This window comes from Pteropus alecto, unplaced genomic scaffold (assembly GCF_000325575.1).
Source record: "Pteropus alecto unplaced genomic scaffold, ASM32557v1 scaffold131, whole genome shotgun sequence".
In the NCBI taxonomy this organism is placed as follows: domain Eukaryota; kingdom Metazoa; phylum Chordata; class Mammalia; order Chiroptera; family Pteropodidae; genus Pteropus; species Pteropus alecto.
In genome coordinates this window covers 8,620,145-8,635,295 of record NW_006434709.1, presented here as the reverse complement: position 1 = coordinate 8,635,295, position 15,151 = coordinate 8,620,145, and the positions used below count along the sequence as shown (strand labels likewise).

General features: G+C 35.0%; 1 protein-coding gene across 1 annotated transcript in view; it reads right to left on the bottom strand.

Annotated features, from left to right (window-relative positions):
- Nucleotides 1-15,151, bottom strand: part of USP34 (ubiquitin specific peptidase 34) — a 202,965-nt gene that overhangs the window by 140,478 nt on the left and 47,336 nt on the right. Inside the window, exons 6-8 of the mRNA XM_015587514.2 lie at nucleotides 8,857-8,924; nucleotides 6,022-6,214; nucleotides 4,881-4,942 (exon numbers count right to left, since the gene is read on the bottom strand). Coding sequence (XP_015443000.2) covers nucleotides 4,881-4,942; nucleotides 6,022-6,214; nucleotides 8,857-8,924 — 323 coding nt within the window. The remainder of the gene's footprint in view (nucleotides 1-4,880; nucleotides 4,943-6,021; nucleotides 6,215-8,856; nucleotides 8,925-15,151) is intronic.

Below are 15,151 nucleotides of genomic sequence, written 5' to 3'. Positions count from 1 at the left end.
TAAGTAACTGTTTTTCTCTTGCTGCTTTTAATATTCTTTCTTTGTATTTAACCTTTGGCATTTTAATTATGTGTCTTGGTGTGGGCCTCTTTGGAACCCTGATATTTGGAATTCTCTGAGCTTCCTGGGCTTTATGTCTATTTCCACCACCAGGTTAGAGAAGTTTTCCATCATTATTTCTTCAAACGGCTGTTCAACATCTTGATTTTCTTCAGTTATGCAGATCAGATGGATATTTAGACCCTTAACAGTATCCCATATTCTCCTTGAATTATTTTTATAGTCTTGGCATCTTATCTCTTGCCATTCTGATTGAGTGTACCTGGCTTTCCCGTCCTCTAGATAGGGCATTTGATCCTTTTCTTTATTCACTGTTTATTCCTTTGTTTATTCCATTTCATATACTTCTCATCTCAGATAATGTGTTTTTCATTTCAGACTGGTTCTCTTTTATAATTTTCATTTCCATTTTTATGTTTTTTTATCTCTTTGTTGAAGTTCTCACTGAATTTATCTACGCTTAACAAAAGTTCATTGAGCATCTTTATAACCAGTGTTCTGAACTCTACATCTGTTATATTACTTGACTCCATTATATCTGGATCTCTGTTCTATTCTCTCATATGGTTTCTGCTTCTTTGTATTCCCATTTTGGCTGCCTTTCCGTGTCTGTTTCTAAGTACTAAGCAAAGCTCCTAAGACTCCCGATCTTATTAGTGTGGATTTGTGAAGCAAGTGTCCAGAGGGGTTCAGCTGCAGGCCAAATTTAGCCCAAGCCTCTGCCTCTCCGGGGCCACTGTTAAGATTCAGCAAGCAATTCACAGATGCTGTGCTTACAGTTGCCTCAGACTGCCACACCAGAAACAGAGGCCAGCTGCTTCCAGTGTGAGTCTAGGCACTGCTCAGCAAGGAACACCTGACCCGCTGAGGATACACCTGGATGTGGCTTGGGTGGGGTTGTGAGTTGGGGGAGGTGGGGTTTCTGGGAATCCTCTGAGCAAAGCGACCTATGTTATCCAGTTTGATGACGTCAGGGCTATGGCGGTGCTGTGCCTGGCACACTGGTAAGGGGGAGGACTCAACAGGGAACAATGGATACCTCAGGCACTTCTGTACTGAGCCAGTCTCACCTCAGCCCTCACTCCGACAATGTCTCCCTGTAAGTCCCTGGTGCCCTCTGCGTGTAGCTGAATCGGTACTGGTGCTCAGAGCAAGCAGGTCTGTCACTAGGAAAATCCGTTTGCGGACGTGGCTCCTTTAAGAGGCTTCTGCTGCTGCCACACCCTCCTTCTCACTCAGCCACTGAAGACCGGGCAGCCCCGCGTCCTTGCCCCGTCCATCTTTCTGGCGTTGCAAGGTGCTTCCTTGGATTTCTCTCTAGTTGTATGGCTTGTTCATCAAGATCCCAGGCGATTTTTCCCTGCTGCTGCTCCTTGTTTCCATCACAACTTTGCCAGAGGGATGAAGAGAGCCTCTATCTTTTATGCCATTTTGGTTCTCTATATCTCAGTACTGCCTTCTTTTATTAGGTCCTCTTTTTTAAAAAACTTCATTTTTTTAATGAGGTAACTGACATATAACATATTGGTCTCAGGCGTATGACATAATGATTCAATACTTGTATATGTTACATCATGATCATCAGTAAATCTAGTTAACATTCGTTACCATACATACTTATAAAACTTTTTTCCCCCCGTGATGAGGACTTTTAAGATCTACTCACTTACCAGCTTTCAAATATGCAATACAGTATTAACTGTAGTCACTATGCTGTACAATATACCCCTAACTTATTTTATAACTGGAAGTTTGTACCTTTTGACCCCCTTCACCCATTTTGCCTCCCACCTTTGCCTCTGACAGCACCAATCTGCTCTCTGTGTCTATGAGCTTGGGGGCCTTTTGTTTTGTTTTTTAAAGTCCACATATAAGTGAGATCATAAAGTATTTGTCTTTGTCTGACTTATCTCATTTAGTGTAATGCCCTCAAGGTTCACGCATTTTGTCATAATGGCAAAATTTCATTCTTTTTTATGGCTGGAGAGAGAGAGAGAGAGAGAGAGAGAGAGAGAGAGTGTGTGTGTGTGTGTGTGTGTGTGTGTGTGTGTGTGTGTGTGTGTGTGTGTGTAAACTAAAGCGAGAAAAAGACAACCAATAGAGTTAATTCTTGTTACTCACAGCAGTTATAGTCTATTAAGTAGCTACACTGCATTGGCTATTACTTCATGAACCCTTGAACCTTAAATCCTAAAAACAACTTACCTTAGCTGATTCTACTTTCTCTATTTTACAAAAGAGAAAATGAGGTTCACAAGTGCTTAGGTGACTTGCCCCACTAAAAGGAGCTATAGTTGGGATTCATATCCCATCCAACTGGCCCTAGAGCCAGAGCTTCTTGCACTACTCTGCACTGCCTCCTATCATTTTCATCCTCTAGTCATCTTTGTATCAATGCTAAAACAAGAACACAGTGCACTGCCCTGATTGACTTCAGTTGAGAATGTGCATGTCGTGAGACTCAAATTTTTACTTCTCTGTGCATTTCCACAAATCACAGTAAAAGCACAAGTATTGATTTTGTGATTGCAAATAAATTGCAGCAAGTAGGGAAACTCACAAAGTGAGGATCAACTCCTAGATACCCTGATATCGACTGATGTTGGAAACTTCAATATCCGACTTTTAATAATGGACAGAACAGGCAAAAATTTAACAAAAATACAGAAGACAAACAATACTACACACTCATTGGACCTAACAAACATTCACAGAACAGTCCGTATAACAGAATAAAAAGTCTTCTTAGGCACACTCAAACATTCTGAAGTACAGATCATATGCTAGTCCATAAGACAAGACAAATACCCCAATTTAAAACTGGGCAAAAAGGTGAACAAACAATTCACCAAGGAAGAAATAGAATGAATAATTAACATACAAAAAGCTGTTCTATACCATTAGTTATTAGGGAAATGCAAATTAAAACCATAATGAAAATACCACTCCACACTCATTAGAATGGCTATAATCAAAAAGACATAATAAATGATGGTGAGAATGTAAAATAATGCAGGTACACTGGGAAACATTTTGACAGTTTCTTTAAAAGTTAAACATAAAATGACCATACATGTGAGTAATTATAATCCCAGGTATCTACCAAGAGAAATGAAAACATATGACCACAAAAAGACTACATAAATGTTTAAAGGAACATTATTCATACTAACCAAAAAGTGGAAACAATCGAAATATCCATCAACTGGTAAACAGATAGACAAATTGTGTTATATCTACATAATGTAATAGTATTCAGCAATAAAAAAACAATAAAGTACTGATTTACACCACAACATGAATAAACCTCAAGAAAAACAGTATACTAACTCAAAGAAGCCAAATGAAAAAGACCACTATCATATGATTCCATTTATATAAAATACCCAAATGAGCAAATCTAGAGACAAAGTAGATTAGTGGGGCTAGGAATAAGAATGACTACAAGTGGGTGAAAGGAATCATTTTGAAAGTGATGGAAATGTCCTAGGAGAGAACTGTGATGACAGTTGTACAACTCTAAATTTACTAAAATTCCTTTGTAAAAACAGGTGAATTTTATTATATATACATACAGTATCTGTACCTTAATAAAACTGCTTAAAAATACCCAATTCACAGGCCCCAACAATTATCACTTTTTCTATTTGCTCCAATTTTCTCACACTATACACACCCTTCTCTACCCAACTTGAATTGTCTCTACTACTATTCTCAAAACTTTTATTCTCTTCTCTCTTCTCTTAACCATTCCATAGGATGTATATTCCCTATACTTTTTTAAATGAAGTTCTTTCTTACTATCAATCAACTGTTTCAGCAACATAAACACATCCAAGCCTGGACGTGTGGGGTTATTTTTTTTCTACATTGACAATTTTAAGATTTTATTAGGTAGTATTGTGGGAGAAGGGAGAGCACTAAGGGGTTGAATGGAAATCCAGAGCTGTAGTTTTACATATTCTGGGTACAGTCTATATAATGTCCTGAAAATATAAAGTAACACTCCTAGTATAATCCAGAATTTATAAACCTATGACCAATTCTGGACAAAACATTTTAAGGGGACCACTGACAAAAAATGTTGCCAGAGGTAAATGATTGCTCTGGTAATCTAAAAACCATACCTTATGAAGAAAAACTGGAGGAATAACAACTCTTTAGCCTGAAGAAGAGTAAAGAGACATAGTTTCTAGTTTTCAAATTCATGAAGAGCTGGGTAAAACTGAGATTAGCTCCACAGGGCAGAACTAAAATTAATGCACAAAAGTTAAAGCAAAACTATGACTTGTTCATATAATTAAAAATTTTCTAAAGCCTTAACTTTATCACTCTGTTCAAGCAGAAGATATTACTGTTCAACTAAGAGCAGAAAACTGATTCCTATACTGGAAGGACAACTAAATGGAATAAATATTGGAATACATATTTCCAAGAACGTTAAAATCTCTAAGCCATAAAAATACTTTTCCTATATGAGCAACATTAACTTGGTTTTCCTCATAATATATCCTGAATAAGGTTTTTTCTTTTTCTGCATAAAGTGTGCTTTCTGAAACTATCAGTACCGTATTCTTTACTAATATATTTTCCTATTTAAATAGTATTCTTTTGTATTTTGTCCAAATGTTGGCATATGTGTTTTAAAAATATGAAGAAATGTTTCAATATAATGCTCTGAAAGCTTATTGAGAATACAAATGAAGCCACAAGGCAAAGAATTTCTAATAAACACTTCGATCAAATCCATAATTATTTACCATGTAGATAGCCACATATTAAAATGGTATTACTTATGTATAAAAAATGCTCCTACTTACGTTTCGGTGTCTGATACCAATGATTCATTATTGCACACATCATTGAAGGTGTGAAGTTGATTCTATAATTAGAAAATGAAATTAAAAGTGTTTTCCAAAAATTACTCTTATATATGTTAGCAATGGTCAAGAAACATGGTTTGATATTTATAGGTCATAATCAATAACCAGATCAAAATTATGAATTTTAAGACAGATAACCAGATACACACACACACACCTTCGAGTCTAGCTATTTCCTTTTTCATATTAAAACATTAAATAAATTAATCCCACAAGTCATACTTACGCTTTACTCTACTACAGAACCTACAAAAAACAAAGCTGAATAAGGGAAAAACACAAAAATCTAATGTAAGGCATCAATAATACGTCACTAGACATAGAATTTCGGGAAAGGCTCTGTAGATAACACATTTAAGATTTAATTTGGGAAAATGTTTCAACAAGTATTTTCTGTATTTTCAAAGTCCAATACATGGGTAAAATCTAGCTATTTCAGAATAACCACACCATAAGAACAAGCGTAAAATATAAAGGAATAAAGCTAATGGAGACCTTAGTAAACCAGAGGAAGCATATCCATTCTAAAGAATGCAACTAACTACCTAGCTCTAGGAAATTGTTGTTATGCAAGAAGATTTAAAAATATCAGGTCTTCCTCTTCACCCCACAAGAGAAGCCAATAATACCGACTTCTCCCTATTTAAAACAGTATTTGCTACTGTGCAAACCAAACAAAACATTTGTTAGTCGAATTTGGCCTATGGCCAATTAATCTGTGGCTTCTGGCTGGATAATGAATTAAGTAGCTACTTATAATTTCCAAATTGGTCTGAAAAAATTGGTCTCTAAATATAAACTGAAGAGTTAAAAAAGAAACAGTGACAAAGAAGGACGCTGAAATCAAAAAAACCTAAGGTATAAATCCTTCTAAATCTAAGCCTCAGTCTCTCATATTTAAAACATGGAAAATACAGAAATTATTTGTAAGGACCATATGAAGTAATACATGTAAAATACTTAGCACAATGCCTGGTATAAAGTTAAATGCTCCATAAGTGGTAGGTATTATTATGGTGATGATGATAGTCTAAAAGGCGAATAAAAAATGACCAAAAATAAAGCAAATGTAGCTTACCGTTATCTGACTTAGTCCAGCCAACCTCATAGTCAAAGTAGGTGACATAAAGTACTTGAAGGCAAGATCTAGGCTTTCTTTATCAAAGCATAACGTTGTGTCCAATGGTTCTTTCACTGTGCTCCACATTAAGTCAGCCATGTTGCGAGCTGCACTCTGTCTTAACTCCTGATCAGAGAGCTTGCATAAATACCTGAAATGTTTCAGAAATAAAACATATACAAAAACTTGCAAAATCTTTCTAAAAACCATTCAATGATTCAATAATATTCCTTTGATCCATGCCTCCAAAATGTTTAGAATAGCAGAACCTGGCATCCTGGTATTAACAGTCTAAACTTAAAACATTTTAAGTGATGCTTCAAGGATTATGACCTGTAGCAGTGTGTCCTTTGCTGAGAAGCCAACTTAAATCAGCAACTACAGAGTCAAGTCATTTAACATAGGATTCTGCACCTCCAGTAAAGCTTTACTATTCTCTAATACCTATCATGTATACAGCATCTGCTTTAGTAAATTTCAGCTAACTTCATATAAACAATATATCTACTCCCCTACACAGCCAAAATTCTTTCAAACGTGTACATTTTAAACATTATTCTTTTTTGGCTTCCAAAAATCACAAGCCACTGGTTTTCCTCTTGGGTCCTGCCTATTCTATTTAGTTGGTTCCTCTTCTCTGTCCAATCTTTCAACATTAGGGCTCTTCTGGGCTTGTAATGGATTGCAAAAGGACCCCATATTCCTCCCATCACTTTATATGGAAGTATTTATGTGACTTTGCCACTCTTCTCATCAACAGGTGTCATTTATTTCTCTACTTCCTTGAATCTGAGTTTTGCCCTGAAACTTCCTTTGGCCAATGGGGCATCAAGAGATGTGACATAAGCAGAAGTTTGAAAAGCCTTTGAGCTTGCCCTCTCTTGCTGGAAACTATTCCACGACAAAGAAAAGTAGCCCAGGTTAGCTTGCTGGATGAAAGACAGAGTTGGGGTCAATACCCCAAATGACATCTAGCCAACTGCAAGATATACATGAGCCCCGCCCCCACACACACCAAGACCAATCACCCTGCCAGCCACAGGACATATGAGTTAGGCTACCCTAAAGCATCCAGTTCCAGCCAAGTCATCCCAGACCAGAAGAACTAGCCAACCAGAGGACCGTGAGAAACAATAAATAGCTGTTATTTCAAACCACTAAGCTGCAGCGTGTGGGGGCGGGGGGTGGGGAGGTGCAGTTCTTATCCAGCAATAAAAGTGACACAGGGCTCCATCCTAGGCTCATTTCTATTCTCCTTCTACATTTTCCTACCAGGTGACTTTGTTCACTCCCATGGTCTTTATGTCCTGTCTTTATGCGACAATTCCTAAATTAATGATGTTCTGAATTACAGGCTTATAACTCCCAATTTGCCAGTGTTACTTAATGTCCCAAAGGCATATCAAAATTAAGTCTTTAAGTTTTCCCAGTCTTTCACATCTTGGTTAATGACACCATAGCATGAAAGAGAAATTGGGGGGTGAGAGCTAAATGTCATCCATGATACTATACTACCCTTTTCCTTAAACTCCACAATCACCAATCTTGGTTTCATTTTCACTTACATCCACTCAATTTTCAAAAATCGCCATGAATAATCCTTGCACAAGTAACCATAATTTCTTTCCAGGACTAATACATTAACCTTTCAATTGGTCCTCTATCTTCTCTATTTCAACCCCCCTATAATTTATGATCCACTTAAAAGCCAAAGTAATCTTTTAAAAACCATCATGACCATTCTGCTTAAAACTCTTCAATAGATTTCCATTGCTAAAATTAAATCCAAACTCCTTACAATGGCTTGAAGGTCCTGAATAATCTGCCCCTGCTTATCTAAACTCATAATTATACCTACATACTATATTCCACACAAGTCTGCTTCTAGTTTCTTTAATATGTCATATTCTTTCCAACCTCAAAGCCTATGCCTTTATATTCCTACTACCTGAAATATGTCCTTCTAATTATCATTTGATTAGCTGATTCATGTTCTTCAGATGCCACCTTTCAAAAAGGCTCATATTATATTCCCTATCACATTACCTTACTTGCAAAACATTTGTCATTGTTTCTTTTCCTGACACTTTTCTCCAACAACTTGAACAGTAACAGGAAATTAGAAGGCACTCAAATATTTGAAATGAATGAGAAAAAGTATAAAGAACTTATCAAGAAATATAACCTTAGAACTCTTGATGGTTCAAACTCTAAGTCTAATCAATACAATTCCTTCTCTATCCTTTTCATAGGTTTCCTTCCTAGGCTGAGACTTACAAAACTTAACTGTCACCTCATCCTCAATGAGACCTTCTCTATTCCAGTGTTTAAAATTACGACTCACCCTCTACAACTCTCAATCCACCTTTGCTGTTATTTTTCTCTGTAATACTCATCACTGTTTGATGAACTATATCATTTACTTATTTTGTACATAGACTGCACAAAAAGAGAAATATTTTCTTCTCTGCTATATCCCCAGTGCTTAGAATATAATACTTAGCATATATTTGTTGACTGAATATAGTGGAATACCACGTAACCAGTTACTCTCTTTAATTCTTTCCATATACTTAAGTAAAAAAAAAAAGTCCAACATAAATTGCTTAAAAGTAAACATTAAATACAAACCTATGCATGCATAGAAAATACTATACATCAAACTGTCAATTAAGCTTTTCTCCAGAGAACATGAGTACAAGGGACTTTAAAACAGTATGATTCTGTACTATGTTATAAATCATTTAAACATATTACATTGATACTCAGGCAGAAAAGAGTTTGTAAACTTACCTGATAACATAGGTCCTAAAAGGAATAATGTGCTGCATGACAGCAGGGATATGTAGCCATATTCTAATCTATAAAGAAACGAAGGATGACAATGTAAAATGAATATGCGAAATATACGTCTTTCACTTTTAACAAGAATCTAAATTTTGTATTTTGCTGCCTCTAAAACTACATACATTTTATCTATTTTGAAAAGGATAAACTAAGAAATAGGATTACACCATATTGGATTAATTTAACCTATATACATTTCATATATACACACTCACATATATACTATACACACATAAAATCAATCTGAAAAATTAATATTAGCTTTTTGCTGAAAAGAGAGAATCATCTATCCAAGTAATATCATCTTACTTCATGCTCTATACCTCTTTGGTATAGCAACCCAAATACTGTAACACTAAATTAATTTTTTAATAAATCATCTTAGTTTTTAATAAACCATCTCATCCTTCCTCCTAAAAAATATCAAATTACCTCTGATTTCTAGTCACATCAATATCCATTTAAGGCAAATATATTTTATAGAGCCACATGCTGATTACAATATCAACTATTTACTGAATTAAGCTCTTACTGCAGTGCTCCAGCCTAAGTTATAATTAATCTGTTTCTTTTTTCCTGCACGATATTCCAACTCTTTTCTAAATTGAATGTGCTTACATTATAGTAGCTTTAGTGACAAAAATAGTGATTTAAACATAAGAATAAAAATCCTAAGCAAACCATCTAACAATGAACTAAGATATTAAGCCTTGAGACAGGCAAGGGACACAAATTAAAAACAAATTTGCAAATACAGATTGTGTGATGTATAGCTGTACTCTAATCAAAGATATCTATATAATTCCTATAGTGAATACTATTCTAATGGTGAAATGTAAATATTTTTCCTTCTGAAACTAGGAATAAAACAAAAATGTCTTCAACTTGAACTGAAGAACCTAGAGAGTGCAATAGGAAAGAAACTAAAGAAAAGGCACAGGACTAGAAAGGAAGAATTAAAATCAAAATTACTCTGCGATGATATGATTATGTAGGTAGAAAATCCAAAATAATTTTCAGATAAACTTTTTTGGAATTAACTATTTCTACAAGATTGTTGCTTAAAAGTTAATACAAATAAATCAATATACATACATTATACACGTACATACACACACAATTATACATACATATATTTTATATATGAAGAATAATAAAGTTTTCAAAAATATTCTTTATAAGAACATCAAAAAATATGGCATGTCTAAAATAATGTAACAAAGACATATAACACCTCTACATAGAAACACAGGAAATTATAAAGAAATTACAAAACATGTAAATAAAAACACCTTTACCATATTTATAGATTGGAAGACTCAATATTGCAAAGATGACAGTTCTCTCCAAATTGGTCTATAGATTCAATGCAACCAAAAATAGTTTAAGTATGGAATTTTTAGGCTCTGATTCCAAATGCAATGGTCCAAGAGACAAAACACTATTTAAGAATGACAGGGAATGGGGATGTAATACAGTATGGTGACTAAAGCTAATAATATTGTATTTTTAATTTGAAAGTGGCTAAGAGAATAGTTCTTAAAGTTCTCATCACAAAAAAAAAAACTTATTAACTACGAATGGTGCTGGATGTTAACTAGACTTATTGTGATCATTTTGCAATATATACAAATATCAAATCATTATGTTGAACACTTAAACTAATGTAATGTTATGTGTCAATTATACCTCAATCTAAAAAAAAATAACAGGAAGGTAGACCTTGCTTTACCAGACAGCAAATCTTCTTACAAAGCATCAGAAATTAAGGTGGTAAGCAATAACATGAGATTAAGCAAACATACTAATAGAATAAGCTACAAGATCTTAGACCCATGCACATGAAGACATATGATTTGTGACAAAAGTGATATTGCAGAAAAAAGAGGGAAAGTATTGCCTTTGCTATAAAGAGTGTTAGGACCACTAATTGTCAATATAGAAAAGAAAATGAATTTTAATCCCTCACCCATAGCATACACAAAAATCAATTCCAACTGAACTGTAGATCAAAATGTGAAAGTAAAGCAATAAAACTTTTTAGACTGTAGGAAAATATCTTCATGACCTTAGGGTAAGAAAGGTTTTTTTCAACCATAAATAGAAACATTAACCATAAAAATTTTTTGATAAATTACACACCATTAAGTTTGAGGAATAACAGCTCTTAAAAGACACAAGAGAATAAAAAGCAAACCACAGAGTGGAAGAAGATATTAACAACACATATATGTCAGACCAAAGACTTATATCCAAAATATAAAGAATCTCCACACATCAGTAAGGAAAAGGCAAACGATTTGATTTTTAAAGCAGGTGAAAGACTTAAAACGGGTACTTCTCAAAAAATATCCAAATGGCTAATATGCCTCTGAAATAGTGCTCAATCTCATTAGTCATTAAAAATATAAAATAAACCACAATGAGATACTATTATACCTTCATCAGAAGTCTCTAAGAATTAGAATACCAGTTGTTTGCAAGAATGTGGCACAATGAGAACTTTCATATTCCTGGTAGAAGTGTAAATTAATACAATCACTCAGGAAAATCTTACATTAATGCATAAAAATATAGGCATACTCTGTGATTAAGAAATTCCACTTCTAGGTATATATCCAAATAAAATGCATGCACTTGTGAACCAAAAGACATGTCAAGGAATGCTGATACCACGTTAATTTAATAGCCTAAAAGTCCATCACCAGTAAAATGGATGTTTGTATATTTTTAAAAGAACTGTAATACAACAATGAAAATGAACAGAATAGAACTACACGCAATATAAATTTTAACATCAAATAAAAGTAGCCAGACATGAAAGAATGTATAGCATGTGATTCCACTTCCATGGTTAACAAAGCAGACAAAAATTAATCATAGTGTTCAGGGATGTCAACATAGGTAATAAAACTATTAAGAAAATCAGGAAAGTAATCACCATAAAAATATAAATTGTCTCTACCTTTAAGAGCAAAGAGATAGATAGTGACTAAGAAAAATCATAAGGAAGGCTTCTGGGGAGCTGACAATGTTTTGTATTTTGGTATGGTTAGTGGTTAAATGGAGTACTTACTTTGACAAATCACAGTCTTATTTTGTATTCTTTTCTCTATGAATGTTATATTTTACAATTTTTAAAAAGGTTAAAAGAGGGTTTTAGAGAAACATGGCGGAGTGAGAGACGTCCCCAGATCTCTCCCCTTGAAACAACAATAAGCTGAACATCTAAAACTCAACGAAAAACACCCAAACTGCACACCAGCACATCTGAGCGTCAGATATGTGCATAAGAGCCACTACATGTCAGAATCTTGGGTGTCAGGTGATGCACTGGAGATATAAAAAAGATTCCTCTTGCAATCGCCAGAATGTCAGAATCGTGGGTGTCAGGTGATGGACTGGAGATATAAAGAAGATTCCTCTTGCAATCGCCAGAGCTCCCTGTAGGAGGAGGGGGAGGGGAGAAGGTGCAGTGAGTTTCCTTAACAACCCTGCCCGTGACTGCTGTGAGCCCCACACAGCTGGCACCAAGGCCCAATCATCAGGGCAAAAAGCAGAGAAGCGGGACAGGACTGCAGAGGAACAACAGTTGATTTTTACCACTGTAATTGCAAAACCAAGCTGAGCCACATCCCCCAACCCCCAACCCCCAACCCACAGGGTCCCTAACCCCATACCCTCCGAGACCAATTACCACTAAGCCGCAGGGGAATCTGAGCAAATGCTACCGAAACTGTCGCTAATACTGACAGGGATTAAGACTGAGGGTAGAAAGTTTTAAATATCTACAAGAAAATCAAAAGGCATTATTAACAGTTTATATAAAGCAGGGATCCAAGAGGCTTAGACATCACCTACTAGAAACCAAAAGAAAAGCATCTTCTTTGCAACAGGCTAAAGAGAAACCTTTATATACTAAATCATATTTCTGGAAAAACAATAGAATACACTTCCATTAATGCCAAGGTAGAGAAATAGTCCATTAAACACCATTAACAACCAAGGTGACAAGGCATCTCAGAAAGAAAGAAAAAAATCTCCTGAAAATAAACTTAAAGATAGAGAAATATGTGACTTAAATGATAGAGAATTCAGGATGGTACTTTTGGAAAAACTCAGTGAGCTCCGAAACAAGTCATATCAACAATTTCAGAAACTGAAAAGAATCGACCAAATGGAGGAAAGGATCAGTGATATCGAAAACAGAAATCTAGAAATAAATCAGAAGGAAGAAGAGAGAAACCAAAGAATGAAAAAATAATGAAAGAGAAATACAAGAACTAACTGATACTGTCAGGAAAGAAAACATAAGAATAATGGGCATTCTCAAAGGGGAGGAAAAGGAGCAGAAATTCGAAAGCATTTTCAGACAAATAGTTTCCTAAATCTAAGGAATGAATTGGAGCTTGGAATTCAAGAAGTCAACGGAACACTCACAGAATTAACTCAACTCAAAAAGACCATCACCAAGACACACTGTATTAAAACTATCAGAAATTAATGACAAAGAATTCTCAGGGCAGCCAGAGAGAAGAAAAGAGTAGCTTATAAAGGAAAACCCATTAGATTATCTTTGGCACGGACCATACAAGCCAGAAAGGAGTGGAATCAAATATTCAAAATATTAAGTGAAAGGAACTATCAGCCTAGAATAATGTACCCAGTTAAGCTCTCCTTTAGATATGAAGGAGAAATAAAAACTTTTCCAGACATAGAAAAATTGAGGGAATTCTCCACTACAAGGCCTGCATTACAAGAAATACTGAAAGGGGTCACCCGCCTAAAACAAAATGATAAAAAACAAACAAACAAACAGATAATTAGGAGTAAGGTGACTATCAGGCGAATAGAAGCAGAGGAGTGCAACTCTAAGAACAGGGCATTATAAGCTTAAATAATAATAAGAGAATTGCTATAGCAAGACAGTAATGAACGTTCAGCATTTATAGGGACAAACTGAGAAAACAATGACTGGAAAGAGGAGGATTAAAGATCCATATTCGCAAAGGGGAATGAGATAAGACACAAGTAGAAGAAAATGGATGTCTGTATATATATATAACTGTCCTTTACATATTCATCATGGTAACCACACAACAAAGATTCTGAACTAAAGCATGTAATATAAAACACGGAGAACTAGAGGGAAAACTCACAAAAGCCAACCAAAATAAAACAAAAACACAAGGACAAGGAAGCAATGGACACACCGAGGTACCAGAAAGCAAAAAATAAAATGGCTATAAGACCTCTTATTTCAATAATCACCCTAAATGTAAATGGGCTGAACTCACCAATAAAAAGGCACAGAGTTGCAAATTGGATCAAAAAACAAAACCCAACCATATGCCGCCTCCAGGAGACACATCTCAGCTCCAAAGACAAATATAGACTCAAAGTGGAAAAGTGGAAAATGATATTTCAAGCAAATGGCACTCAGAGAAAAGCACAAGTAGTAGTACTAATATCAGACGAAATAGACTTCAAAATAAAAAAGATAAAGAAAGATACTGAGGGACACTTCATAATGATAAAGGAAATCATGCACCAGAAGACGTAACACTATTAATATCTATGCTCCCAATCAGGGAGCCCTGAAATATGTAAAGCAATTACTAACAGAACTAAAGGAAGAAACAGATCAAAACGTTATCATAGTACGGAACCTAAATACCACACTGTTGGATATGGACAGATCATCTAAACAAAAAATCAATAAGGAAATAACATCCTTAAATGACACACTATACCAACTGGACATAATTGACATTTACAGAGCATTCCATCCCAAAACAACTCCTTATATATCGTTCTCTAGTGCACATGGAACATTTTCAAGAATTGACCACATACTGGGACACAGAGATAGCCTCACAAATATAAGAGGGTTGAAATTATACCAACCATATTCTCTGATCATAATGCTTTGAAACTAAAGATCAACTGCAAAAAGAAAGCAGGAAGAACCACAAATACACTGGGATTAAAGAACATGCTATTGAAGAATAACTGGGTCAGAGAAAAAATAAAGAGAGAGATCAAGAGATACATAGAAACAAATGATAATGATAGTACAACATATCAAAGCTTTTGGGACATGGCAAAAGCATTTGTAAGAGGAAAGTTCATATCATTACAGGCCTATCTCCAAAAATAAGAACCAGCACATATAAACAACCTAATGCTTTATCTTAAAAAACTAGAAAAAGTATAACATATGAAGCCTAAAGTCAGCAGA